Source organism: Leucopleurus acutus (genome assembly GCF_964270905.1).
Source record: "Leucopleurus acutus genome assembly, chromosome: 2".
NCBI classification, from domain to species: domain Eukaryota; kingdom Metazoa; phylum Chordata; class Mammalia; order Artiodactyla; family Delphinidae; genus Leucopleurus; species Leucopleurus acutus.
The window spans coordinates 86,993,565-87,021,352 of NC_139143.1; the positions used below are offsets into that span (position 1 = coordinate 86,993,565).

The window sequence follows — 27,788 nt, forward strand, 5'->3', positions numbered from 1 at the left end:
ATTTACCTCTTTTTATGTTTTTATATAATTCATTAGCAATTTATAGTAGCTATAGTTATTTTTACTACTCTTTTCCTTTAACCTTTAAATTATAGTTGAGTGGTTAACACACCATCCTAACACTGAGTTAGTTTTCTAAATCTGACTCTATATATTTTACCTTTATCAGTGTGTTGTGTACTTTCATATGTGTTCATGTCACTGATTAGTGTCTTTTCATTTTGGCTTGAAGAACTCCTTTCAGCATTTCTTGCAAGGCAGGTCTAGTGGTGGTGAATTCCCTCAGCTTTTGTTTGCCTAGGAAAGCCTTTATTTCTCCTTCATACCCAATAGATAACTTTGCTGGTAAAGTATTCTTGGCTGGAAATTTTGATATTTCAACACTTTGAATATGTTATTCCACTCTCACGACCTGTAGAGTTTCTGCTAGGAAATCTGCTGATAGCCTAATAGGGGTTCCTTTGTAGGTTACATTCTTGTTTTCCCTGGCTGCTTTTAAGATTCTTTATCATTGATTTTTGACAGTTTCATTATAATATGTCTTGGAGAAGGTCTTTTTGCATTGAGATTATAGGGTGATCTATTAGCTTCATGGACATGTGTGTCCAAGACTTTCCCCAGGTTTGGAAAGTTCTCAGCTATTATTTCTTAAACTCTTTGTCCCCTTCTCCTTCTAGAAGCCCAATTATTCTGATATTTGTGTTTTCTTGTTTCAATCTCATAACTCACATAAGCTTCCTTCGCTCTTTTAAAATTTCTGTTCTTTCATCTCTTCTGTGTTATTTCAAAATTCCTATCTCCCGAAGTCACTTATTCTTTCTTCCATATGGTCTCCCCTGCTATAGCTGCTCTCTATTGCATTCTTCATCTCATCCACTGACTTCCTCAGCTCTACGATTTGTTTTGTTTTTTAAAATTTCAGTCTCTTTGAAAAGAAGTCATTATGTTAACATATTTTATTCCTGATTTTACTGAGTTGCCTGAGTCTTCTTGTAAAATTCATTGAGTTTCTTTATAACTGCTATTCTGAATTCTTTGTCAGTCAGATCATAATATTCTGTGCCTTTGAGCACGGTTGCTAGAGAACTGTCATTTTCTTCTTGTGATGCCATATTTCCTTGATTTTTCATATTCCTGGTACATGCTGGTGCTTTTGAATCTGAAGCAGCGGATACGTCCTAAACTCTGTGCTCATTACCATCAGCAGATGGGGTATTATGTTCTATGGTTTTGCTATGATCTCAGTTTTTCCTATGTGTTTGTGCTCCACTCTTCTTGCTCTGCCTTGTGGCCAAATTTTTAAGCGTTTGTGTCTTCTCTGATTCTTACAATTCAGCAGGTTGGCTGCACACCTTTTTTCCCCAGAAGGTGGAAACCAAGTTTGTGGTTTCTTCCCTGCCCATCAACAGGACCTGTTTTGAGTGGGCTCCTGGTCTAGCAGAGCTCGCTCTCATGGACACACTGCAGAGCAAGCACAGGGAGCCAGCAGCAGAGTTGCGGGGAGGTGTGGGCTTAACACTTGGTGCATTGGGAGTGCCCACACACCTGGTAGGGAGATCCCCAGGGTGGTACCCCCAGGGGTCCTTGAGTGAACTTCCTACTGAGCACATGTCTTTGACACCATTTGAAATTCTTATCTGCCTCTTTCCCAATATCCTTCCTTCCCACAGTCGTGGAGCTCCCACCTTAGTACTCCGGATGCTGGCAGAGAGAAACAGGTTTTTCCAGCTGTGTTCCACCTGGCGAGGGTAGCTGGGTGCCTCTGCCAGAAAAATCAGCCCCTCGAAGTGTTTCCTTGGGGGGAGGGTTGATGCTGGGAAAGTCTCTTACCACCTCGGCTGCAAGCAAACTCATATTTTTCTTTTTCTCCAACGGTGTGCCAGAGTCTCCCTTCAGGAAGGCTGGACTTCTGCAAGTTCTGTGTGTGAGTACCTGCCCAGGGCAGCACTCACCTGATTTTTGCCCTACAGCAGTGAGAGGGGTCTAGGCAGTTTTGCTGGCTCCATTGGTTCCTTGCCTATACGGAGGTGTGTCTGTCTCTTACCAGTTGCAGTGGTGGGTAAGTCTTCTCTTGGGTCTCCCAAAAGACCCACCAAAGCACCTTTGTTCATGTTTAGATGTCTAAACCATCGGTTAAAAAGGGAGATTAAAGAAGGAATGTCTTATGCAACCATGTCACCCCCTTCACGCCTGAATTTTTATGATCTAATTCAGTGCCTCTCAAACGCTGCCTACAAAGTACTCTTGTAGGCATTGAAGAGTGAATGCAAAACCCAGAGGCATCCAGGCTGGGAGCGGGTGGGGCATCGTGAACGTAAAATTCCTTCAGAAGAGTCTTACGTTTGTCTTAAACTATTCAAATATTGTATTCTACCATACTTACATATTTGTATTTGAATATTTTCCTACCTCACCCAAATCAAATCAAATTCTCTAGAGAAACGAGCTAATTTAATTCTATGGCTTTGCATACTCCAATTTTTTTTTTTTTTGGCCTACTCCAGTTTGAACCTTTTGTCCTCTCAATCCATCCTGCATACCCCAATTGTTCAGGTCATTCTAAAATATTTGCTCTGCTATGCCATTCTTCTACTCAAATCTCCCATATCTAGCCACTAGCCATTGGATAAGGTACTGCCTAGAATGGCATCTCCCTGGACAAGTCATGTACGGTCTTCTATAATGTGGCCCAAATCTCTCGTCTTTAAAATCTAACTCTCCTCTATTCCTCAGCCTAAACCCTCTATTCCAGCCTGTCTGACCTACACAACATTCCCCCAAAACATTCACTGTGTAGCTGCAGGGATCATTCAATATCCCATACTGGGAACGGTGGAGTTACAGGGATACCAAAAAGAATGAGACATGGTTATGGACTCTCCTGCCCTTTCTCTCCACCTATTTAAATTCAACCCAACCTACCCTTCCAGGCCTAAGAGAACGTTCACCACTTTCCATGAAGCCCTCCCAATAACTCAAGCCCACTTTTCATCTACCCTGCTCTACCTTATTTCAGTCCTTCTTCAGAAAACAGTGCACACCCCCATCTCTGTTTCCTTACTGACCACTTACGCCTTAACTCTGTGCAACCAGGTTTCACTTTTCACACTCTCTCCAAGTGCTCCAAGGTCATGTGACTGCCCTTGGGGCAAATCCAATGGCCTTTTCCCAATGCTCATCCTCACTTCAGTGTCTGACACTACAGACCACTTCTTGACATCTCTCTTCCCTTGTACCTCAAAACACTCCATTCTCAAGGTTCTCTTATTTTTCTGACAATTCCTTCTTTCTCCCCTTCTTGCCTCTGCTCCTAAATGGAGGTGTTTTCCATGCTCTACTCTCTGCCCTCCCATTCCTCACTCAAATGGGAACTTCTCAGCTGGCATCTCTAACTCCGACCTCCTCCTGAATTCTCTCCTTTTCCAGCTGCCCAATCAATATCTAGATCTGGGTTAATTATTTCACACATATTAAGCCCTGTAATATGTAATCTGTCTTAGTAGAAAGAGGATTCACTCTAAGTCCTTACATCCCCTTCTACCCTGGAGAAGTGAGCAGAAGAATTAGGAAAAAAACAATCTCTTAAGAAATGTGAAGAGCCCTCCTCCACTGGACAAGATCCTTTATTTCCTATGGAACTTGAGAGGCTAATCACAATAATCACTTTACTCCTCTTGCCACTTTGTGATCTCCACACATAACAGGAGGTGCCCTGGCCCCTCCCTATGCCAAGGGGGAATAGTGTTCAGCTTCCAAGTTCCCCTGCCCCCACAGCTCTACTTCTGCCTCCAGGGAGTGTTACTTCATAATACAACCTCCTTCCCTTCAGCACCCAGGTCTTGTTAGCACTTCAGTGGTATGTTTCAGTTCTCTCCCACAGGACTCTGACACTTTCAGGAGATATTCCCTCAAGAAGATGGAGTCAATTGGGTAAACAATGAAATGATCTTCAAGCCAACACTTTAACGTGCTTGCAGGGATTGACATTTATCAAAGTACTTGCACATTCATTCATTATCCTCATTATAGTCCCATGCGGTGGGGGGAATAAGTATTATTCACAAATTACAAATGAGAAAACAGACACAGGGAGGGGAAGGGATTGCCTCAAAGTCGCATATCAACCAGCTGACTGATGACAGAATGCGGCTCCAACTGGCTCGTCCCGCTCCTCATCTAGTGCTTTTTAACACACCTAATACTTGTCCTAAGCGTCCTCTCCCCTCTTCTCCCATCCCTACCCCTTCTCTCTGCTTTGCTTCTTACCTTTCATTTTCCCAGCCAGCTCATATATTTTTCTTGGCTCAGCAGATCTTTTTTCCAGAGCTGTGAATAAACCACCTCTGCCCCAGCGGCCAGAGTCATCTGATAGAAGAAAGAGAAAATTTTCTTCTATAGGAGGCAAAATCCAGTCCACAATTTAAAAAAACAAAGGTACACCGAAGAGACCTGTATAAGAAACTAATCTCCTGCACATATTATACACTGGACTTCTCAAATATGTTTAGGTTTTCTGGAATATACTTGGCCATCATAACAGAAAAGCATCAAAAAAATTAGTGTTCTGAAAGAGCAGAATCTCTGTGGTACTTCTGTAATTCCTGGGAGATGGCTGAGGAAAGATGCAGAGCAGATGTAATACAACAGCACACAACTCCCATTTTACAGGTAAGAAAATGGAAAGGTTAAATGACTTATTCAAACTGGTACTAACACAGCTAGTTAGTACCTGGTATTTACAGCCATTCATTCATTCAATCATACTATAAATATTTGTTAGTATTACATATCAAGAACTGTTTTAGGCACTAGGGTTATAGCAGTGGACAAAAAAAGAATCCCTACTCCCATGAAGCTATTTTCTAGTTCAATGAAACAAATAAGCAAATACATAGGCAATACGTCAGGTGGTGATGCATCATCAAGTAAAATAAGGTAAGAAAGTGGCTAGAGAAGAATAGAGGGGTGAGGACGGGGTCTGGGCAATCAAGAGAGACCTCTCTGAGATGCAGACATTTGAACAATGCTTGATGTGGCGAAGTGGGGAAAGAGGGCTCCAGACAAAGGAAGTAAAAAGTACAAAGGTCATGAGGGAAGAACATGCTTGGAGTTTGGAAAGGATTCGTTTGTCTTACAGATGTTACCTCCTTGTACTCTCTTAAAAACCTTGTGCAGAGAACAGGGCAGATCTTATACCATTATACAGACAAGGAAGTTGGGGCCCAGAGAGGCTGGGCTGCTCAACCGGATAAACAAGAGGGACAAGAGTCAAATCCCAGTCTCCTGGTTCTAAAATTCACTCTTTTTGACCACACAAGACTACACTGGGCCCATTAATCACCCCTGAATCAGGGTTCTGCCTCATCTTCCCCAGACCTTGGTACCATAAAGACTCAGGCCCCACCATTTCTCCTACCTACGCAGTGCACGATGACAGCATCCTCCGCCCCAGCCTGTGGGTGGGTGACATCACCGCTTACATACTTGATGGAGGTCGAGTCCGGGTCCTCATAATCCAGTTGGGCAGAGCGTTCATCTTCCCAGTCCTCCAGGTCCTCTGGTTCGCTCTCGTCGGAAGGCAGGCAGAAGGACTGGTAATCGTTGGACTCCCACCAGGCCATCCTTCAACGGGCCAGAGAGGAAAGGAAATTAACTGGGCTTATCACAGTTTCCCTTGGAGCACATCTTGTACTGCTATTCACAAACAGTAAGTGCCAAGTGGAGATGCAATTAGAAACTCACCCTGTTTTCTGCCTATTTGTAAATAAACAAGAAGCCTTACTGATTAGCCTAACTGCCTCCTGACTACACTTCAAAAATGAGCAGCCACCGGATGTCACTGTTTTTAAGAACATGTGACTAAAAGGGAACGTTCAAGTAAACTACTCTCCTTAGGCAGCTGAAATAAAATCCTAAAATGTTCTAGCTTCAACTGAATGCATCTTCTCTGCCTTAGGCACTCAGGACTGTTCTCTTAAGTAGACTAACTGTTAAGGTTAAAGTTTAATCTTTAAAAATGTATTCTAGTACCAGCAGGAACTACCAGCTTTACAGACATTTTCTGCAATTGTAAAGTGATGTTCAACTGTGGACTCACTGGGCAATAGTGACTCCTTTACCAACTGGGGCCCTCAGCTTTATTAATAATACAATCGAGTAACACATACATACTTTTTCTTATGTTCTGCTTCTTCCTTTCTCCTCTTCTCCTCCTCTAATAGTTTCTTTCTCTTGGCTGCTGCTTCTTGTCTTTTCTTCCTCCTGTCCTCCAGCTCTTCTGGGCTCAGAATCCGCTTCCTTTTGGTAGACCCCTCCACAAGGCCTGGGATGAGAACCTGTAGGAAGAACAAGCTCCATAACCAGGAAAGTTGGGGGCTACCTGTTCCTTCACGAGTTTCATTCATCCCTAAAACACACTCTGAACAGAAGCAACGTGCTTAATATTTCACAAGACAGTGCATCTCCACGTCACCTTGGGTGGTGGGAAGTGGTAGCAAGACACTTCAATTAAGACATCTTGTAGGCATGGTAACCAGGATACTGTGCTCTAAACTCAACCAAAGCACTGCCATGGTTAGTACAGCAATACATCATTTTGATTAACTTCATTAGTAATAAGGTACTTCGGAAAATAACTTTTTAAAAAAATGGAAGGCATACCCTGCAGGATGCTATTTTAGGTTTAACCATGTTTAATGGAAATCTTCCTCAATGTATTATATCATTCTGCCTTAAACAGAATATTTTAACATCATGATTATCTTAATGACAACTAGCATTTAATGGGCCCAGATTAAGTGCCAGATACTGTGGGCATTACATACAACACTTAGGATTGCCATCCTCTCTTAATGACACAGGGTCATGATTGTCAGCAGCAGGGTATGGTATTTTGGTGTAATACAGTGATCCCTTCAGGGGTGGCTTAGACAGACAAGGCTGCTATCACCTGCATTAAACGGTAAAATATACGCTCCTTGTTATTATTTTTACGCCAACTTCTTACATAGTTTTTATACTAGGGTACAGTCAATGATACTTGTATTTCAACAAACACTTACACACTTATTTCTTAACCAATCACTCCCAGCATCATTTTTTGTTCTCTTAGGATGAACGTTTGAAAGAATTTATCCTTACACAAATTAATAGTTCTTACACTGCCTTTATTTCGGAGTAACCGGCCCTCTTGACTAGTCTTCTCCAAAAGCGTTTTCTGAAGATTCACCAGGTGCTCAAATGATTTTCTGTCTTCTTTACTAGGCTCCTTAGAATAATCTTTACCTTCAAATAAGTACATGTGGTTTTCTAAAAACATAAAACACAAAGAGAAAAATGTTAGATACTAAAGAAAAATACATTGATTCCAGTCAAAGCATAACCAGGGCGAACAAAAGAGCAGTCTGTATTCTAAATGGGCTAAGACTAGCTTGTGATGAAGGTACTGGATTTCTGGTCTCACTAATGCTGATGGGTTTGGGATCCACATGGGGATCTCGTGTATTTACTTTTCAAAGGAGACAGCATGGCTTTTGGTCCATCTCTAGATGGTCTGTGAGTCTCTGCTGGATGCCTCCACCCTGCTGAGTTCCGGAACACTCATCACTCGTTCATTCCACACAACTCCCCAGCATAAATCTCACTGACATTAAGATTATCTAATAAAGGTAACCAAGAGCATATTTTTAAATTCCAAACACGCCTTTAACACTCAACTTTTTGCCCCCTTTGCTGTAATATTAAAAGGAACAAGTAGAAAATCTAGGAGGGAATAAAGAAGCACAAAAACAATCCCTTAGATTTACAATATTCTTTGCAGATCTCATGAAGCATCTTCATGAGCCTCACCACAGTTCTGATATAACTAACCCCACTTAAGAAAGGGAAAACTGAGGCTCAGACAGTGATCAGGAGACTCCCCAGTTCTCACTGCTAATAAGTGAAGAAGGCAGGATTTCCTGACTCTAAGGCCAATGTGCTCTTTTCAGTACATTACTGTTCTCTATAGAAGGATGGAAAGGTAACAGGCCAGCAAATAACAATTACAGTAACAACAATAATGGTGACAGTGTAAACTTGAACAGCATTTTATGCTATGTGTTTTGCAACTGTGTAAAAGAGTAAAGCAGGGACTAATAGCACCGTTTTACAGATGAGGACACAAAGGCTCAAAGAGGTTGGGTGATGTGCCAAGATCATGAATCACATGATAAAGAGAAGTCATAACAAGCCAAGACTAGCAACCAGAGAGAGGTGAGACAATGATTCTAAAGTGAAACATATTTAATAGCACATGTTACCAAAAATGCATCTTCACAGCATTATAAAATCAGCTGTAGGTATGCTTTTCCCAGAGAGTTCGAAAGCAAAACATTTTCATTCTCAAGAGATCAACTGCTTCACACTTGTACCCAAATCCAACCAGCTGTAATTCTAATTGGCATTTGCTAATTAAATCAGCAGGGGGGCTTTCAATGAGGTGCTCTAGCAACAAGTGGAAAAAAAAATAAAGAGTCGAGAAGTGTAAAATATCAACAAATGTATCTTCATGCAATTCTCAACTTACGAACGTGATTAAAAAAAAAACAGCCCGGCATTCAAGATAAAGCCACCCTGTTTTCTATTTAATTTTGATAGGGGATGCTATAATTACTAGTCTTTCATATTTATTTGTATTCTTTTAACCATGCTATCTGTCTTCAGTCTGCAGCCCAGAGAAGTTTAGAGACCACAGGCTTAGACACTTATCTATAGCCTGCCAATGCAATCACCTACCACAGAGTGAACTCTATACTCATTGATCAAAGACAAAATTCAAAATTTTAATACAACTGGGAAATCTTTTCTGGCAGCTGGACTGCCTGAAAAAAAAAAAATTCTCAGTCCAACTGCCAAAAAAATTGTAATTATCTTTCTGGAAAACAGTGAAATTTTATTTTGTTCTATTAAACGTTAGGAAAATAGGCTGAAATTAATCTAGATGAGTGCAGAAATGGGTGCAAGCTTCAGTACTTAATGTAATCAAAATGCAACTTAAAAACAGGACCACGTACATCTATTTCTTCTCCCACCTAAAATAACTACATGGCAGTAAAGGGATTTTAAAAAGATATATGAGACGACAGTGGATGAAAAGGTCAATAACTCTTTAGAAAATAGAAGTGGCTGGAGGGACGATAACAGACTGAAAGGGACAATGGAAGCAAAACAAAGGTGCCTAGTCAGGAGATGATTATAAGAACACAGACCCTTTCAATCCCCCAAAAGCTTAGAACTTACCATGGACGAGGAACTGAGGGGTGGGGGAACTGAGAGAAAATCTGCACACCAAATACAGGAGTGCCCTGAACCCCTTTACTCACGTTGTCTCCTCAATCTGAGCAAACAGGTTATTCCGACCCTTACCCACCTCTTCCAAGAAGGATATTAAAGGATTCGTCTCTGGAGAAACGGAGTTGCCCAGAGAAAAGACTTCGAATACAGACATCTGGGAAGGTCCCCTTCAGTGTGAAAGACAGCTCACCAACCAGTGATGCTGGAATAAGCCCCGGGAGCCCAGATACCTGCTCAGGCCGGAGCTGCCCATCAGCTTTGGCATTTCACCAGCACACGTGAACAGACAGCCAGAGCACACCAGGTATTTCAGGAAAACTACCAACAAGGACAAGACAAATTTTTTAAAAAGAAGGAGAAGCAACTGGAGAAAAGAGAGACAACACAGCGAGTAGAAGAATACTTTGTTAAAAGATACAATAAATATTCTCCCTGGAATACTTTTTAAAAGCTATAATAAATGTCTTCAGAGAGGATGTTATATCCCTGGAATGAGAACAAGATACATTTAAAACAACAAGCAGAGAATAAGAAAGGGTTCTTGAAGAATAAAAATGGGATGCTAATATTGAAAAATTTAAAAGCTAAACTACGAGGAAAGTCAAAGAGCACTGTCTTGTAGAATCATGCCAGCTACTGACGTTCCAATCTCCCCAAACATCCTATAAAAACCATACAGAACAACAATGATACCAAAACCACCCTGAACCCACGCCTACTACAAAACTAGGAGGCAGAGAGTACTACAAACTTCAATTTGCAAGTAGGTAGAGAAATGAACATCTCAAACCAGCTGAGTTGGCTCCCAAGCCCACGCTGGAGTAGAGTCAGGCAGACACCGCACAGAAAAGAGGCAGCGGTGTTCTAGCAATGTCAGACACAGATCAAATTTATCCCACACGAGAAGGACACACCCCAAATGGGAAAATAATGAAGAAAGGTCTGAGACTGGCAGATCAGAGCAGCGGCTACTAAGGAATTGAAAGGAAGGAACTAGAAAGTAGTTGCAGCTTACAATTTGGGAAGGCACTGCTTCTGGGGGAAAGAGACAACTTAGAAGGGGAAGATGTGCTTTGACAGTTTGGTGGCAAAGGGAAAGAAGGAAGCAAGTGATGGAAATTCAGGGTCGTACAGAAACAAAAGAGAATCACAAAACTGGAAGTCATGCCAGCCCACTCTCCACCCAATAAAAGGAAGCAGCGTCGGGTAAAGAAACTGCCCTTCTCTGTATGAATGGAATAAGGTACTCTTGAATTAAGAAGCCTAGTAAGACTATCAGACCTCTCACCCCAGTCTGCACTGAATCTCTGTTGCCACTGGTATGGGAAAATAAAGTCATTTCAAAATAACCCTAAGACAACAGGGAACATCCTTACAAAGCTACTATGTGAAAAAAAAAATTTCAAATAAGAAATTAAAATACTATAGAAATAGAAATGGACAAAAGACAAATGTTGACCCAAATCAGAAAGAAAAAGACAAGATCATCTAATGATCATATATATTGCTTCACTAAAAAAATTAAAATTAACAGTACCTCACTTCACAGAGCGGTGAAATGAAAACACAGGTATAAGGCACATAAGTTCACACTTAATGCTCAACTGGTGTTAACTACAATTTAAAAAATAACTCATTCTACTATTCAGAAAAGGGATCACTATGTGCAGCATCATACTAAGGACAGAAGGATTTACTAATAAACAAAGGAGAAGATGCTTGCAATCAAGGGAGGAAAAAACACAAATTAAAATCCTTGAGATTAATACTACCAGAAGCATTAGCATCATCAATTTGGTTCAAAGTTCAGATACAAGGGAACAGCCAGACAATTTCCAATCAGCCTAGAAAGAGTTCTTGAACCATGTTAAGTCTTAAACAGTGTGCCCAGGATGAGACTAGGGCTGGACAGGAAAAGGACGTCCTAGGAGCAGTATCCAGGACTTTCCCTGGGGACCCATCTCACTCATGTTCTAGCCTAGGGTGGCCGCACCACTGGCTCTGCTCTCACCCCCCACTTACTTCCTTCCTCTTGTTCTCTGCTTCTTTCTTCTGCTGTCGGCAGGGCACCAGAGATCCACTGGCCATCTTTTGTTTCTCCCAGGATAGACTCCAGGTCTATTTCATCCATGGTGCTCCCCTCAGAGGACAGCAGTTTATCCAAACCGAATTTGAGTATCTCACTCAACTTGAATGAAGAAAACAAAAAGTCCAGTTGGCCCTCATGAAAACAAACATTGGATATCAGTGATTTGCAAAGTGGCTTAACGACACCAGGCACACTCCTCCTCTGACGGTCAGCCTTCTTTCTCTCCCCATGACAGATGACACCAATGGGGCTGTTTTGTAGTTGGATGATGGGTAAGCAGAGAGTGATAAATGATAGTCAGAGATGCTGACTTTAACAATTCTCAATAAACAAAAAATCTGAGCCTCCAATTTTTCTTTTTTTGAATAACAGCCATTTCCTGCATTATCTTAGCACTTCTCATGGAGTCTTTTTCACAGGCAATCCCAGCAGCCACATGAGAAGTCACAGACCCCGTTAGCTACTCTCCCATCCCTTCCACTGCCAAACTTCTTGGAACGAGAGGGCTACACGGGGTACTTCTTAAGTGACTTCTTTCCTTTGGCAATTTTGTTCCTGCCGCAGTGCTCTATGGAAACCGCCTTCACAAAGACCAGTAACAACTCCCAACCACTAGACCTGAAAGCCCTTTCTCAATTCTAATGCTGCTGGACATTCCTCTAGCATTGCACTACCCTGCTTCTCTTTCCTTCTCTCTAATGTACCCTCAGCCTATCCCTAGGGCTGCAGGAACCACCTAAAACGTTCAGATCATCTTTCCTGGCTTTAGCTTCCTACTTCCAACTCTGTACTTCCCTAAGTGATCACTCTGAGACCCCGAACCAAGCCGCATTCACATCTTGGCTCATTTGCATCTTGTCTCTTTAGACTGGGTCAGTTATCTCCAGATGGTGTATTTTGTGAGTAACTTGGAAATCTTAATGTATTCTGTATCAGCTTGAAAAAAATTTAGACAGCTCACCTAAGCATCAAACAAACCTGGATACACTGATCTTTAACCTGGATATATATAACAAGGCGACTGGCACCAAAAACAGAAGAAAGCCAACTATTTATGAAAACGACTGGTCCGTCCTGGGACACTCCCTTCAGTCTACCTTACATTTATGCTTTCACTTGTGAGGTGTCTCAGTCACCAAGGGACTACCTGTGTTTTTAGAGAAGCAATATATTACAGTAATTAACGGCATGTGCTTGGAAGTTAGAGAGTACTCGGATTGGCGTCCTAATAAATGAGTGTCCTAGGGCAAATTATTTAAAATAGGAATAAAGAGAGTGCCTACCGCATTCTCTTGTTATTCATATTCACGGAAACCATCGGAGAGAAGCACTTCATATGATACTTAGCACACAGTAAGCGTTCAATAAATGTTCACTACATCTGCTTCTGCCTCTCTCTGTTTCTATTACGTTCCTCCTGCAGGATAACAAACCTTCCTTCCTTGAGGACTTCAGGATCCTATACTTCTTAAATTTACTAAACAACAGTTACATCTTTTACTATTGGATTCTTTTTATTTTACAAACAAACGCTGCTTTCTTCTGAGACAAGGGCATTGGGTTGTTACCTTTGCTTTTGGCAACCAAAGAGATAACCTGCAGAGTCTTGGCAGGGAAGAGAGAAATCAGACATTAGAGCCAGAACGTAACCTTCTGATAACCACCTTCCAAGCTGGGCAAGATTCCGACAGAGCCCCTCTCAAATAGCCAGGGGTCTATGTTCCCACTAGTATTTGGCCCACAGCACAGAGGCATGTCTACTCAATCACATGGACATGCCCAGCAGCCCGCATCACAAGGACACCCCGACTGAGTCCCGAGCCCCTCCTGCACTGGGAGAGAGTTCCAACTTCTCACTGACAAGCCCTCCTCCTCCCACACCCAGAATTTGGGCACTCCAAGGCTCCGCCATCTATTCCCACCACCAGACCCAACGCTGGACTTGTCACTCTCAAGGTTCTATGGGAGAACTCATGCATGAAGAACTATATTTAAGAGTCTCTGCACTCTGTCCCTACCTCTCTCTCAAGCTTTCATCTTACATTTGTAATTGCCTTTTGGATAATGTGAAAACAATACGTACAGCCGGCCCTGCCACCAGCATGGATAAGCGTGCACACATCAATTGGGAACCAAAGGAAGAACAGAGAAAGAAAAAAAACACACTTTGCACCTTAAGATAAACAAAAATCAAACAAGTAAATGCATAAAACCCAGGGATACTTTCTAGTTCTAGACCTAAAATAAAAGAAACCTTGAGCCTTTCCTGTAAGTTACCTACTCACTAACAAAACCAATGTGAGCCCTGTCTTTTGCAAAGCTGATGTGTAAAGATATGCACTGGTCTTTGTGGATATGATAGCCATGTGAGAAAATGTTTTCTTTAACCAGACTAACTGTAAACTGGGTAATTCTGCTTATAATAGTGTTTAACTTTTTTTTTCCTCTAAATACTTGTTGTCTTGATATTTTCTGTTTGATAAACTAGTTCCTTCAAAGCCGACTCTCTTACAAACTTTTGCAAATGAAATTTTTGTCTCTGAGTTTTCCTCTAATAATAGTTTTGTTTATATTTTATTTTTTACTACAAACTCTGTTGATTAAAGCGTAGATTATCTTCCCTTCCTAAAACTCTGCCTACCTTCTATCTTCCTAATTTCTATCCTCATCATCCAGGCTTAAGACCTTACAGACATCTTTGAATTCTCCATCTCCCTAGCTTCCCACCTCTAAGCAGCAGACTCCTGTCATTTCTTCTTTTGTAATGTTGCTCACTCCAGACCCTCCCACTGCTGCGGCCCGTCAGAGGTCTCTTACTCACTTCACACCTGGATCTTTCCAGTACCCTAGGAGTTGGTCTCTCCGCTTCCAGCCCCTCATCCCTGGGTCAAAATGGGAGAACCTGGGATATATCGTAATATGGGTTCCAATTTTAACCCAAGGGCTGCTACAGAATATCGCTAAGCCCTCTTCCAGAAGACAGCTTTTTCTAAAGTCTTCCAAGCCAGCACTTGCTTCCTATCCTGCGCCCCTTCTTCAAGCAATTAACTCTAGTTCTTTCATCTATTTTTCTTATGGCATGATTTTGAATTCCTGATCTTGTCCACCTTCCTCTGAATATGAAGAAGGTGATGTAGAGCGCTGATCAAAGGGTCTGGGGTTAAGATGGAGGTATGAGATTAATCATTATTTATTATGCTGAGTTGTTTATCTAATTCTCAAGGCCCCCTGAGGTAACTTGTGGTATCCTCACTTTTAGAAAAACAAAGGTTAAGAGATCTGCTCAAAGCCACTCAGCCAATAAGTGGCAAGGCTTGCATTTGAATCCAAGCAGAGGGATCCAAAGCCCATCCTCATTCTGTATTTTTCCGCCTTTATATATCAGATTCATTTTAGCTCCCACGGCAGCTTGCACGCAGTAGATACGATGGCCGGTAGGAATTTGGCCAGAGAACAAATGTGTGGTTGGGGAGAGTGGGTGGTTAATTCATTTACTTTCTCATCCACAGGAGCACCGACTAAAACCAGGACATATTCTAAAGTGAAGAATATGTTTTACCTGGAGGTCAGCATGCACAGCAGGTTTCTGGGCTCCCAGAGTAAAATGGCCCCCTTCTATGATGGTGTTGGTGAGCTGCAGCTTGGAGGCTGCTTTCCTACAGACTATTTCTTCCACAGTGTCTCGGCCAATCAGCCGAATGACTTTAACGGACCTGTACAGAAGTCAAAGGAAAGCAATGCGCTAACATAGAAGGGTCTGCAAAGAAGGGCACAAGCATGCAAGGTCAATACACCTAAAAGAAAACAAACCCAAAATGCCACGTTCAGGGTACAACTAAAGGGAAGTGGTTGTATGTGAACCTGAGCATTTGTTAGACAGATCCGGCCTCTAATTCTCACTGAACCTTTCCAAAAAAGTCAAGGGAGGGATGATGAGATGGCCATAACTGGGGTTCCTTATCTGTGGTGGAGGAAAACTTTTGGGAGATCTAAATCATCCTCAGGCCAAAGGGTAAGACTTATCTTTTTAGCTTAGCTCCATAAAGCCATAACTTCATTTTTTAACTGAATTAGACCTTAACTCAGGAAGGATGAGATAAATAACTTCTAAAGCTTCCTTCTAGTCCTTTCACAATTTGACTTTGCTCTTTTTTTTTTTTTTGCAGTACGCGGGCCTCTCACTGTTGTGGCCTCTCCCGTTGCGGAGCACAGGCTCCAGACGCGCAGGCTCAGCGGCCATGGCTCACGGGCCCAGCCGCTCCGCGGCACGTGGGATCCTCCCGGACCGGGGCATGAACCCGTGTCCCCTGCATTGGCAGGCGGACTCTCAACCACTGCGCCACCAGGGAAGCCCGACTTTGCTCTTTTTAACAAAGCAAGTATGGAATAATAACATGCCCATCCCAGTACTACTCGTGAGTGGGCAACAGAGCTGGGCTAAAACCTAGCGGTCTCTCGCCCTCCAGTCTAGGACTGTCACCAGCCCACACTCTTCACCTTCCTCCCCAACCCAGAACTGCTCAGGAGCCAAGGAAGTGGAACCGTGCTATGCTTAAATCTCTCACTTGTTCTGGCCAATTCGGTGAGCCCTGGCAGCTGCTTGCAAGTCATTCTGCGGATTGAAATCACTGTCAACAAAAATAACGGTATCTGCTGCCGTTAAGTTCATGCCAACTCCACCTGAAAACAATGCAAAAAAGAATGTTATCAGCAGCACATGGGCTAGGGACCAGACAATAAAGACGCAAGGCTACAGTGGCCAGATTGATAAATTGAGAGCAGCCAAAACAATTGGCTTCATCCTTCAAACTGACACCCCCATCCCCAACTCCAGACAGAGCCTTGTAGTGGTTAAAAGTCCTACCTGGGCTCCTATCACCTGACTTGGGAAAGTTTAACGACTGAAAGTAACAGAATGAGGGCAGCAGGGGCAAGGAGCAAAAGTGGGTACTTAAGTTCATGCCCTGAAGCCATCTTAAATCTCTTCTGTTTAAAAATCTTCATTGCAATTTGTTTAGAATCGTCTATGGAAAAGGCCACATGCTCTTTCAGAACCAGTTTTAAGTATGAGTGAGGTCTGCTGTGGGCAACATTAAGAGAAGAGCTCGTAACATCCATTGCAAGGTACAACTAAGCAGTAAGACCCCTGATACAAGTTGATGAGAAGAGGGGATGCCATTTATTACACTCCCAAGAGGAGCGGTGAAGCTACCTCCCTCTGACTGGAGAAAACTTCAGTTAAGTCTCTTCTGTATGTGTTTCCACATTAATCAAAGACAAGGTAACAAAACCAACCAAAGGACAAGAACACTCCCTGGGACAACTTTCCGGTCTTTCTTCAGCGCTGTAAGAAAAGGGCTGGGGAGGCTCCTTGGACTACAGGAATTAATTAAGAGAACCATGAAGGCAAATTACAGCCTTCTCTTTGATTAATGTGGAAACAAGTACAAAACTGACTCCCTCTTTGCAGGGTCGTTACAGCTCGTTGCTGAAACAAGCAAGCCTGAAACGGCTTGTTCCAAGAGCCAAAATTAAGGACTAACTTTTGAGACAGGCTACTGTCTCTATGCTGGATCTCAAGACAAGCCAGGCAGGAATATTCTAATTAAACCCTTCATATAAAATTAAAGTTGGAATAAAGAGATAATAAAGACTGATTACTGCGAGATGCTAAATTATACTTAGTAATAATGATGGCTACCCGGGTGCTGTGCTTTACTCCTTGCCAGGCACTGTTTTAATAAGCACTTTACATATATTAACTCCTTTAATCCTCGCAACAATCCTATGAGCAGTTACTGTTACTATCCTCATTTTATAGATGTTGAAATGGAAGCACAGAGAGGTTAAGGGATTTACTGGAAGCTGCACAGCTGGAAAGAGAAAGTACCAGATTCAGTGCCACATGGTCTGGCTCCAGAGCCTATGCTTTTTACCCACTGTTCCATAATACCTCCCAGGCACTTCTTTCATTAAAGTGTGCTCCCTAAAAATTTTCTTCTTCTTCTTGCGTTAATGTTGCCTAAGTTCAACTCTTCTTCATGGAGGGGTGATATTTTATAAGTAAGTTGTAGCCAGACTTCTTTGGGACATATTCATGAGCTATCACTGCCACCTGGTGGCGATATGACTCAATCAGAAATATTTGAAAGTTGGAGGGAAACTGCTGAATAAATGATAATGATGCAAATCTACAGCTAAAAAGAAAGAGCAAACAGGACAGTGTTTGGAAAAGACTCATGTCCAGAACTGCTTTGGCTTCTAAAAGATCACTGTGTTTCAACTAATTCTGAGTACTCCAAGGAGATTAGCTGAAAAGCAGAGATCTCTTTCTTCCCAATTTTAGACGTTTCAAACAATGCTGCTCTCTGAATATGAAGATGATGAAATCAGTAAAGCATAAATAGGGTTGTTTTCCCAACAGTGATGATGTTTGCCCTGATCCTTTCGGTCTCTCCTAAGTCTACCCCTGAGACAACTAATGACAGGAACAAATGGCTGAGATCCAGGGTGCAGTCGATGATCTTGGAAGTGAGTGGGGTCAAATGAATCTGACCAGATCTTCACAATACAGAGGTGAGACGTACACAGGCAGAATAATCTCCTTGTGGTCAAGGAGTATATCTAACACTTCTTTTTTATACCCTATAGTACTAGGCGCTTAATAAATGCTTACTAAGTAAGCCTGAACTCTCTTCTCATAAAGATATTGATCTCCCTCTATTTATAGAGGACACATATCCCTTCAGAGCTCCTGCATCTATTCCATCAAGATTTAGGTCTACAAAAAATAAAATAATGAAACTTAAGATTCTATGAGTTTAAAACTAACTTAAGGTCTGCTTGTTCCATGACATGAGAATAATTTCATCTCCAAGAGCTGATGTCGTATTATTTAAAGAAATGAAAACATTCTGTAACTGGTAAAACACTATAAATGTCATGTATAATATTTTTAACAAGTTTATACAGGCAATGTTATAAATAATTCTAACAAGCTGGCAATTCCGTTATCACATTTTTTAATACTAGATTTTTATTACGCTTTTACAACACTATTCAAGAGCTACTTGTAGGAAGGACAACTAGTAGACAGGTTGCTATCTCATTTCATGGCTGCGAAGGTAAGCTGTCTCTATCAAATGTGACTAAAATTTTGCAGAAAATCATAGAAATCTTTCAGGATGATCCCAGGTCAATAGTCAAAGCAGATTAGAATTACTTTCCAATGACCCCAGGTTTTAGCCTTACTTCCTTGATGAGATGAAAGCTTAGATCAGTTGGACAGAAAAGAACACCATGCTAGAAGTCCAGCACCTAGATAAACTGATGTCATCTGCCTCAGTTTCCCCTTTTTTACACTCCTCAGTAATAACCTCACCTTTCAGAGAATTAAGGAAAAACATACTAATGGTTAGGATGTAAAGGTACCATGTCACCCCTTATTTGTCTGCTTTGGTCAGTGTCTATGCGGCCTACCTGCCCTGGTACTCAGGAGAAAAATAAAGATGGGCTGCTGTCCAAAGTTCTTGATGGCCAGGTGTCTCTCTTCTCCTCTCACGGAGCCATCCACACGCTCATAGCTGTAGCCTTCACACAGAGGGGGAAAACAGAGAAACATTAACCATTTCCAAGTATTCTCTGTGGAATTAAACACTGTCAGCTCAAAACCAAATGCTAATTTGTCCCTTCTCATATACAGGCATGCCCCTACTGTAAGCAATCTTCCTTTGGTTCTGAATACTGTTCTTACACTGCTTTCCTCTGTAACAGCCCCACACCCCAGGTAACTCTTCAGGGGCCTATCTGGACTGTTAAAAGTCTAAAAGTCTTGAGCAATGTAGTGGTCAAGGGATGTCACCTCTATAATCCATGTAGTCTTGGAGAATATCCAACATCTGGGTCATTTGGGAGAAAAGTAAAACTCGATGGCCCCTGGCAAGAAAAAGAAAAGGAAAACTGCCAACTCTGATAGTATTTAAGGTGGGTTTCGCTCAGGTGACACTTACCAAAGAATGCAAGTTTATAAAGAAATGAAATACTGAAGCAGAAATATAAATGTCATAATCATTTACAGAGACTTCTTCAGTAATGCAAAATGCTTTATGTAAGGATATAACTGCACATGTAGCTGTATCCTTAGAGCAGTTCTCAAACTAGAGTGGGGATATTCCCAGGAGCATGTGTCAATGCACCAGAGGGTGTAGGAAGACTGGATAACCAAGACACCTCTTTCTAGGATGTCAAATACTAAATGGAAAGAAATATACACTCTTAACAGCAAAATAAAAAAGATTTGTGAAGAGAAAAATGCAAAATTCAAATGTACAAAAAACAAAACAAAAATTGATAACCCTAAAGAGCTTGTGGTTGGCAATCTATAGCTCTTCTCTACTTGGGGGTGAAAGTTACTCTCTTTTCAATGTAGAGCGTTATTGGTTAAAAATTCTGAGAAACATCACTTTAGAGAAGGGGCAGGTGGCATCTCATATCCCGTGTGATACATGAGAAAATTTATGTAGGAAGAGGAGAGAGGAAAGGAGGAGGTAAAATGGATTAAGTCAAGAACAAATTCAAGGGAACTCCCTGGCGGTCCAGTGGTTAGGACTCTGTGCTTTCACTGCTGGTTGAGGAACTAAGATCCCATAAGCTGCACAGCGCGACCAAAACAAACAAACAAAAAACAAAGTCAAGCTTAGAGCCCCATGCTATCAGCCATTATTTGACCATCATAGAGAGTGAAGTAAGTCAAAACGAGAAAAACAAGTATCGTACATTAACAAATATATGTGGAATCTAGAAAAATGGTATAGATGATCTTATTGGCAAAGCAGAAATAGAGACACAGACGTAGAGAACAAACATATGGACACCAAGGGGGGAAAGGGAGGGGTGGGATGAATTGGAAGATTGGGATTGACATATATACACTATTGATACTATGTATAAAGTAGATAACTAATGAAAAAGAAAAAAAGTTTGTGTAAACAAAGAAGCACAGCACTGTCAAAACAACATTCTCATTAGGAAAACTAACTTAATCTGATTTTGCAATGGGTGTAGATGAACAATTATGAACAACCCCTTCAAGACTCTAGCCCCAGATTGGTAGAAATCGCACTGAACTTAAAATTGAGGACCTCAGTTCTAATCCCATCTCTGTCATTTGCTAGCTGTGGTGGCCTCAGACAAGCCACACAACTTCTCTGGGCCTGTTTCATCACCTGTGAAAGGAAAAGGTTGGAGAGAAGATATTTACAGGTCCTTCTCCAACACTAAGACACTTAGAGTAGATACATCATAGCCAATAAAATATAGTAAGATGTGCAGTTATTTGACTTGCACATTCCTAATGCTGGACAGTTTTGCCAAATCTGAGGTTTTAGGTTGGTTCAGGCCTACTTGGGTCAGTTGTCCCTAAGGGATAACTTGGAAATCCTTGGGAAACTAGGATTTTTCTAGACTCCTCTGTCCCTCTGGGGATCAGAAAGATCAGATACAGGCTGGACACCAGGCCACTGAACACTTAGCAGAACCTGTAGAGGCTCCAGAAGTGACTCGGTCATCCGATGCCCGACTCATGTCTCAGGGAAAGTCCCCAAGTTCTCCCTGGGTTCAAACCAAGCCCCACAGTTAACAGAAGTAAATATTTACTAAGCACTTATTATGTGCCAATTCAATGCAAGGTACCAGCAGGAAATGAAACAAGAAATGCTTGATGTTATCTCTGTCCCTGTGGAACTAAACAATACAGCTGGAGTGAGATGGTTAATATACAGCAATTAACCAGACAGCAGATTAAGGCAGCACATTGCCAAGCACTGGATTAGGATCCTAAGTGCTGTATGAAATCAGGAAAGGAAAGGATGATTATGGAGGGGATGGTGTGGGATGGGATGGAATGGAATGCGGGGGGGGGGGGTTGTAGTTGCAGAGAAGATGGAACCTGAATCAGGGTCTTGAAAAAAGGAGAATTGGGATTAGTCTCAAGAAACCAGTGAGTTGTTCCTTATTCTGGTTTTAACAGTCACCAGCTCAGAGCAGAAAATATGAAACTACCACCTACTTGGAATATAGGAATGCCAGCAGCTTATCCAGAAGGTGAAGTTTCCCACTGGCCTCGATCAGGTGACCTCCAATTTCAAAAGGCTCTGGTTCCACACCTGGAAAAGAAAGAACCCACTCCCCGTAAATGTGTCCCCAGTCAGGGCAGACTGAACAGAAAAGCCGATAGCCGAGGCTACAGAGAGGCCAAGCTCCTTCTAACTGATAAAGGGCCCAAGTCTCATATCTCTTTGAGGCATTTCATAATTATTTTTTACATGATGATCTCAGCACTGCCTAACACCAATCACAGAGCCTAGCACACCCAATATGCCTAAGAAATGTTTACCCGAGGAAGAAACCCACTCTTTAGGAAGCTGATGCTAAAGACCAAAGAGACCCAAAATCGACATCTTCAGGCTTTCACTCTAGAAAACAAATCAAGAAATAGGCTTAGATGTATAAATGAGTCATTCTCAAGGTGGGGATAGTAGAATAACCTGGAGGGCTTCCTTCAAAATCTATATGTTCCCAATGCACCATCTCTTAAAAAAAAAAAAAAAAAAAAAGCTCTGATATGCACCTAATTAAGATTCTGTGACATTTTAAAACAATTCATACTGCTACTTGGCAAAGACTTCCTTAAGATGACTTGGCAAACCCTCCACACTGATCCTATCAATAACAGAGCCCTCAGAGCCACAAAAAGTCTGGAATGGTCCCAAAGGCTACCCCAATCAGAGTGAATTTTTAAAAAAAATTTTTTTTGAATGAACATGAAAACACTACATATCAAAATGTATAGAATGCAACTAAAGTAGCACTTAAGAGGGAAATTGACAGACATCCATAAGATGAAAGGGAAGCAGCAAAGGAGGCTGGGAAGGAGCAGATGCAAGGCGGTGGAAAAGCGAGAGAAAGTATTGTCCCAGAAGCCAAAGGATAAAGGTGTCTCAAGACGCAATCAATTACGCCAAGGTTTTGAGAGGTTAATTAAAATGTGAACTGACAACTATTGGTTGAGCCACTCGGAGACCACTGGTGAACTAGGAATGGTAGTGATAAAAGGCTCAACAAGTGGGTTCAAGACCAAGGCGCCTCCAATCATAAAGAAATGATCAGATAATGATTCACTTTGTTATAGAGCAGAAACTAACACAACACTGTAAAGCAATTATACTCCGATAAAGATGTTAAAAAAAGAAAGAAATGATCAGATAAATTTAGATTATGAGACATCCCACAAAACAACCTGCCCTCATTCTTCAAAAGTATAAGCGAATTAAATTTTTAAAAAATGACAAAAAGGGCTTTCCTGGTGGCACAGTGGTTGAGAGTCCGCCTGCCGATGCAGGGGACATGGGTTCGTGCCCCGGTCCGGGAAGATCCCACATGCCGCGGAGCGGCTGGGCCCGTGAGCCATGGCCGCTGAGCCCGCACGTCCGAAGCCTGTGCTCCGCAATGGGAGAGGCCACAACAGTGAGAGGCCCGCGTACCGAAAAAAAAAAAAAAAAAAAAAGACAAATGCAATGCATGATCTATGACTAGATCTTGAATTTAAAAAAAAGACAGACACGAGACAGATTCACAGGAGAGAAGTATACACATTATTTCCCATAAGTTTTTACATGACACAGGGAGCTCTCCTAAGGAAATGAAGAAAGACCCAGAAAAGTGGCAAAATTTAAACACTTTTCTATTGTGCTGAACAAAGAGAGGCAATTGTGAAAAAGGAACCACACTATGTGGGAAAGGCTAAGGAGAATGAGAATTGTGTTTAACAAGGCCTATTTGTACAGAATTCTCTCATTCTCCAATTTCTGCCCTTGAGTATAACCATGTCACTCTCCTCCCAGCAAAGGGAGGAGGTCTTCATGGTGGGAGGGGATGGGGGATGGATATGTTATCCTTTCTGCACCTGCTGTTTTGGGGGTTGGATTGTTTGTTTCGTTTTTGCTGTTGTTTCTTTTTTAAGTGTCTGTAGCTCAAAACAATAAAAAAATGTAAATCAGATAATGTCACTCCTCTGATTAAAATTCTCCTGTGTTTTCCCATTGTATCTAAAATAAAATTACTTTAAAAAAAGAAAAGAAAAAAGAAAACAAAGTCATAAGGGATGTTTAGGAGACAATTGAAGAAATTTGAATATGAACAATACATTAGATAACATCAACATAAAAAATTAACAGGAGAAAATGGGGGAAAATAGACAGTAAGTATAGGCAAATCTTTTGAAGAATTTTGCTGTGAAGTTGGCCACAGAAATGACAACGAAAATTAATGTGGGAAAAAAGGGCACTGCCTCACCATCAAATAAATATGGGTGATCCACACACTTTCGAAGCTGGGACAAGACATTCTGAAGTTTAACTTTCTTTGCCATCTCATTTTCAAACGCGTCTGAAATTTAAAAAAGAGAGAGAGAGATGGACTACTGGACAACAACAGAAAAAACCCTGTAAGTTTCCATACATAACCTTACTCATTTCAATAATATATCTTTCAAACCTATTATTAACTTCCCAAATTTCACTGAATCACATTAAGAATTAATAGCACATCGATATAACGTTTTCTTAACCATCACCTTGTTTCAAGAAAGAAGCCTAACTATAAAACAAACTCAGGGGGTACTTTGTTGCTCTTTTGCAGAATTCTAAATTTCCTTCTTCAACTGCTATTCTGGAGCCAAGGGACAAAACAGTGCAAATTGAGAGATCTGTCTATCCCTATCTCTCCCTTCCCAGTCCCGATTCCTTCCAGATAGTATTGGGCTGGCCAAAAAGTTCATTCGGGTAACGTCTTTCAGAAAAACCCAAATGAACTTTTTGGCCAACCCAATATGATTTAACCGAAACGTTTTGCAATGTGTTAAATATGTGTCAGGATAGGAAAATGAAAGGCATGACTGGGACACCTAGAAGAGTTTGCTTAACTAAAGGCAATAAGGAAAACCAGGAGCAGGGGGATGGGGAGGAAATTTCACAAATGCACCAACCAATAAAGTCTGAGTTATATTAAAGATACTCTGCAGCTGACCCGAATATTATTCAGAATACAAAATTCCATCCCATAGTCTTGCTATACAAAGTAAGTGTGATTATAAAATATTTCCTTGCATGCAAATCACATCCTCATTTAGTTTCTAAATGGACAAGTGCCCTCTGATTACCTAGGTCTTTCATCAAAATGGCCTTGTAGTATTTTTTCTGCAGTGCTGACATGCCATGGTATATCACTACTTCCGTCTTCTTGGGAAGCTCTGTGGCTACCTCAGCTTTCACTCGCCTCAGCAGAAATGGCTGCAAGAGTTTGTATAGTTCACTTGCTGTATGAGGGAAACACACACACAAACAAGAAGTGTGGGACAAAAGCAAGACCAAGGCAATGAATTACTAGAGAACATACAACAGTTTTTTTGGGGGGGTTTTTTGGGGTTTTTTTTTCGGTATGCGGGCCTCTCACTGTTGTGGCCTCTCCCATTGCGGAGCACAGGCTCTGGACGCACAGGCTCAGCAGCCATGGCTCACGGGCCCAGCCACTCCGTGGCATGTGGGATCTTCCCGGACCGGGGCACGAACCCACATCCCCTGCATCGGCAGGCGGACTCTCAACCACTGCGCCACCAGGGAAGCCCACAACAATTTATTTTTGTTTCTCATTTTCATGCCAATTCTGGGTTCCAGGCCAGCACGGTAATTTTTCATAGTATTTCTTCCTTCATTGGGTTCTTCTTTCCAGCTCCTTCTGATTCTTACTAATAACCTCATTTGCATAGAGTTAGTCTGTTTCCAGGATACTTTTGCATTTGATCAGTATAACAGCTCAGAAATGTAGGGCAATAGGTAATATTGTCTCTATTTGTATAACTAAGTTAAGTGAAGCTCAGAGGAATTAAACCCCTTATCCAAAGTCACATAGCTGGCTCTAATGTTGCTAGCACTCAAACTTAGTTCTTTGACTTCAACGCCCTTGTTCCTTCCCCAGCTGTCGTGAACTTCGAAAACTAGCCTAAATTGGAATTCCACTGCATGTAGGATTGCCAGATATGGCAAATAAAAATACAAGAGCCCAGTTAAATTTGAATTTGATAAACAAATAATTTTTTTTAATATCAATATGTCCTGTGTAATATTTGACTGGGTGTCATATATTTTATCTAGCAACCCTAAATATGGGAACAATCAGAGCAGGCTCCCCAGGTAAATTTCAGCCTGTGGTGTGGCGCTCTCTGCTGTGAGGAGCCTTTCCAGCTCACGCTCACCTAGTACATACATACCCACTAGTTGGCATGCCTACCACTTGCTTTGAATCATCATCCTGGGATAATATCACAGAGATAGACAGACAATCCTATGAGGCAGGAGGCAAAGGTGCAAGAGGAAGACTACAAATGGTGACTGTACAAACAAGGAAGGCTTCCCCCTGTACTTCCACCACCATCCATCCCAGACTTTTGGTTTTGGTGCAGTGTTAAAAGAAACACCAGTGCTATGGAAAGCTGAATGACAGTTTCAGACTATAGCACCCGCGTACTTTTCTGCCTCAGGGAGTAGCGTGAGAAGTTAACTATGTCCTTATAGAAATTACATGTTGGAAAAAAAAGGTCTGCAAATCAGCAGATATTATTTCTTCTGAAAATGACCCAAATAAGCACGACTATAGAATCATGTAACAAACGAGTAAGAGAGTCATGAATAGCAGGAGTTGGGGACAGCAGGAGGGCTCTGACATCACCTTACCTTTGTGCGGCTCTGTATCTCCCCGGAAGGTGTCCTTTGGTTATCGATTCTCTTTCTTTTCTGTCTATAACCCTTATGCACTAGGGAAGTCTCTGGGCCACACCTCTTGGGCATGATTTGTAAGAAGGGAACTTACCTGACTCAGACTCTTTCTCAATATCCTGGTAACGCTGAATGAAATCTTCCACCTGCTCCTTGGAAAAGAGATCAGGCTCCACAAAACTGAGGAGAGAGTAGAGCTCTCGAAGGCTGTTCTGGATGGGAGTTCCGGTCAACAGGAGACTGAAGACGACTGAAAACTCAAATATATAAATAAAGAAAGTGAAAAATCCATAACCCTGGAAAGCAAGACTGAGTTACCCATCACAGCCTTTACAAAGAGAGGCATGATTTAATGAAATGACTAAAGGGACATGAAATCAGAAGGCTCAGGTTCAAAATGTATATAACTGTTTGATGTAGGAAATAATACCTCTTCAGTTTCGACTATAAGAAAGGGTAATAATCCTGTGAAGGAGATACCATTATAAGGTAAGTAAAATCACATTTTGAATGCTGAAGTACTGCATGAGTATTGAATATGGGTACTGTTATTCAATCTATGTGGGAATTCAAGCACACAGCATATACCCAAGCAGTTTGAGAAGCCCAAAGCAATAGCAGCAGGACCCACCACTATAAGCAAGAAGCAAGAAGATCTCTTTTAAAAGAACGTCCTTTTGTAAAACTTTACAGGTGCAGCCAATGCAAGGCATCAAGACTTCTGGACATTTCTGGACCATACAGAGTCCAAAATGGAAACAAACTCTTTAAATTTTGAGCAAAAGACGGGAACACCAAGAATAACAGACTAATGAAGTAAAAGGTTAGGAAAAACAATAACAACAGATATTAGGTAAAGCAAAGGATAACCTCTGAACTAACATTAACAAGAACTTAGACCACTTGAGTTAAATACTACAACACAAAGAGAAAGCCATATCCTATGTATATATGTTAAACATCAAAATACATTATGTATGAGTGTATGTATCTATATAGATACACATATACACTGCACTTTGATATTTAAAGTAATATATTTTTATTTTTTGAACAATATAATGCATATTTATGTTTGGGTATACACAGCACTGCAAAGGATGTGGCAGCATATACACCAAATGTAACATATGCAGTGGAGTAGGATTTTTGGTAGCTTTCACTTTTCTTCTTGTGTTTCTATATTTTGATTTGGGAGGGGGTCATCAGAAGATACTGCTTTTGGGAATTCCCCAGCGGTCCAGTGGTTAGGACTCCGTGCTTTCACTGCCAAGGGTGCAGGTTCAATCCCTGGTCAGGGAACTAAGATCCCACAAGCCACACAGTGCGGCCAAAAATTTTAAAAATTAAATTAAATTTAAAAAAGGAGACAATGCTTTTCAAATAAGAAAAGGTGATAAATGAAAAGACACAATCAATTAAAATTGATTTCAAAATCTTTTGGGGGGGGCACTCTCCCTTTTTTCTTTTCGTTTTAAATTGTCTAATCAATGTCCATTCATGCCTGCTCTGCTTGTAGGACAGTGTTTTCATAGTAG

At 41.5% G+C, this 27,788-nt stretch overlaps 1 protein-coding gene across 3 annotated transcripts in view; it reads right to left on the bottom strand.

Moving 5' to 3' along the window:
• The window catches only part of CHD1L (chromodomain helicase DNA binding protein 1 like), a 50,911-nt gene that overhangs the window by 5,362 nt on the left and 17,761 nt on the right, over positions 1–27,788 (bottom strand). The window contains exons 7-19 of one of the 3 annotated variants that reach the window (XM_082832696.1): positions 26,345–26,507; positions 24,639–24,794; positions 23,774–23,866; positions 21,489–21,585; positions 19,284–19,357; positions 18,902–19,012; positions 15,988–16,102; positions 14,982–15,135; positions 11,356–11,521; positions 7,160–7,308; positions 6,172–6,335; positions 5,417–5,622; positions 4,267–4,365 (exon numbers count right to left, since the gene is read on the bottom strand). In XM_082832696.1, coding sequence (XP_082688822.1) covers positions 4,267–4,365; positions 5,417–5,622; positions 6,172–6,335; positions 7,160–7,308; positions 11,356–11,521; positions 14,982–15,135; positions 15,988–16,102; positions 18,902–19,012; positions 19,284–19,357; positions 21,489–21,585; positions 23,774–23,866; positions 24,639–24,794; positions 26,345–26,507 — 1,747 coding nt within the window. Of the gene's footprint in view, positions 1–4,266; positions 4,366–5,416; positions 5,623–6,171; positions 6,336–7,159; positions 7,309–11,355; positions 11,522–14,981; positions 15,136–15,987; positions 16,103–18,901; positions 19,013–19,283; positions 19,358–21,488; positions 21,586–23,773; positions 23,867–24,638; positions 24,795–26,344; positions 26,508–27,788 lie in introns of those variants that run through there. The other 2 variants (XM_082832698.1, XM_082832697.1) reach the window with 2 other exon arrangements.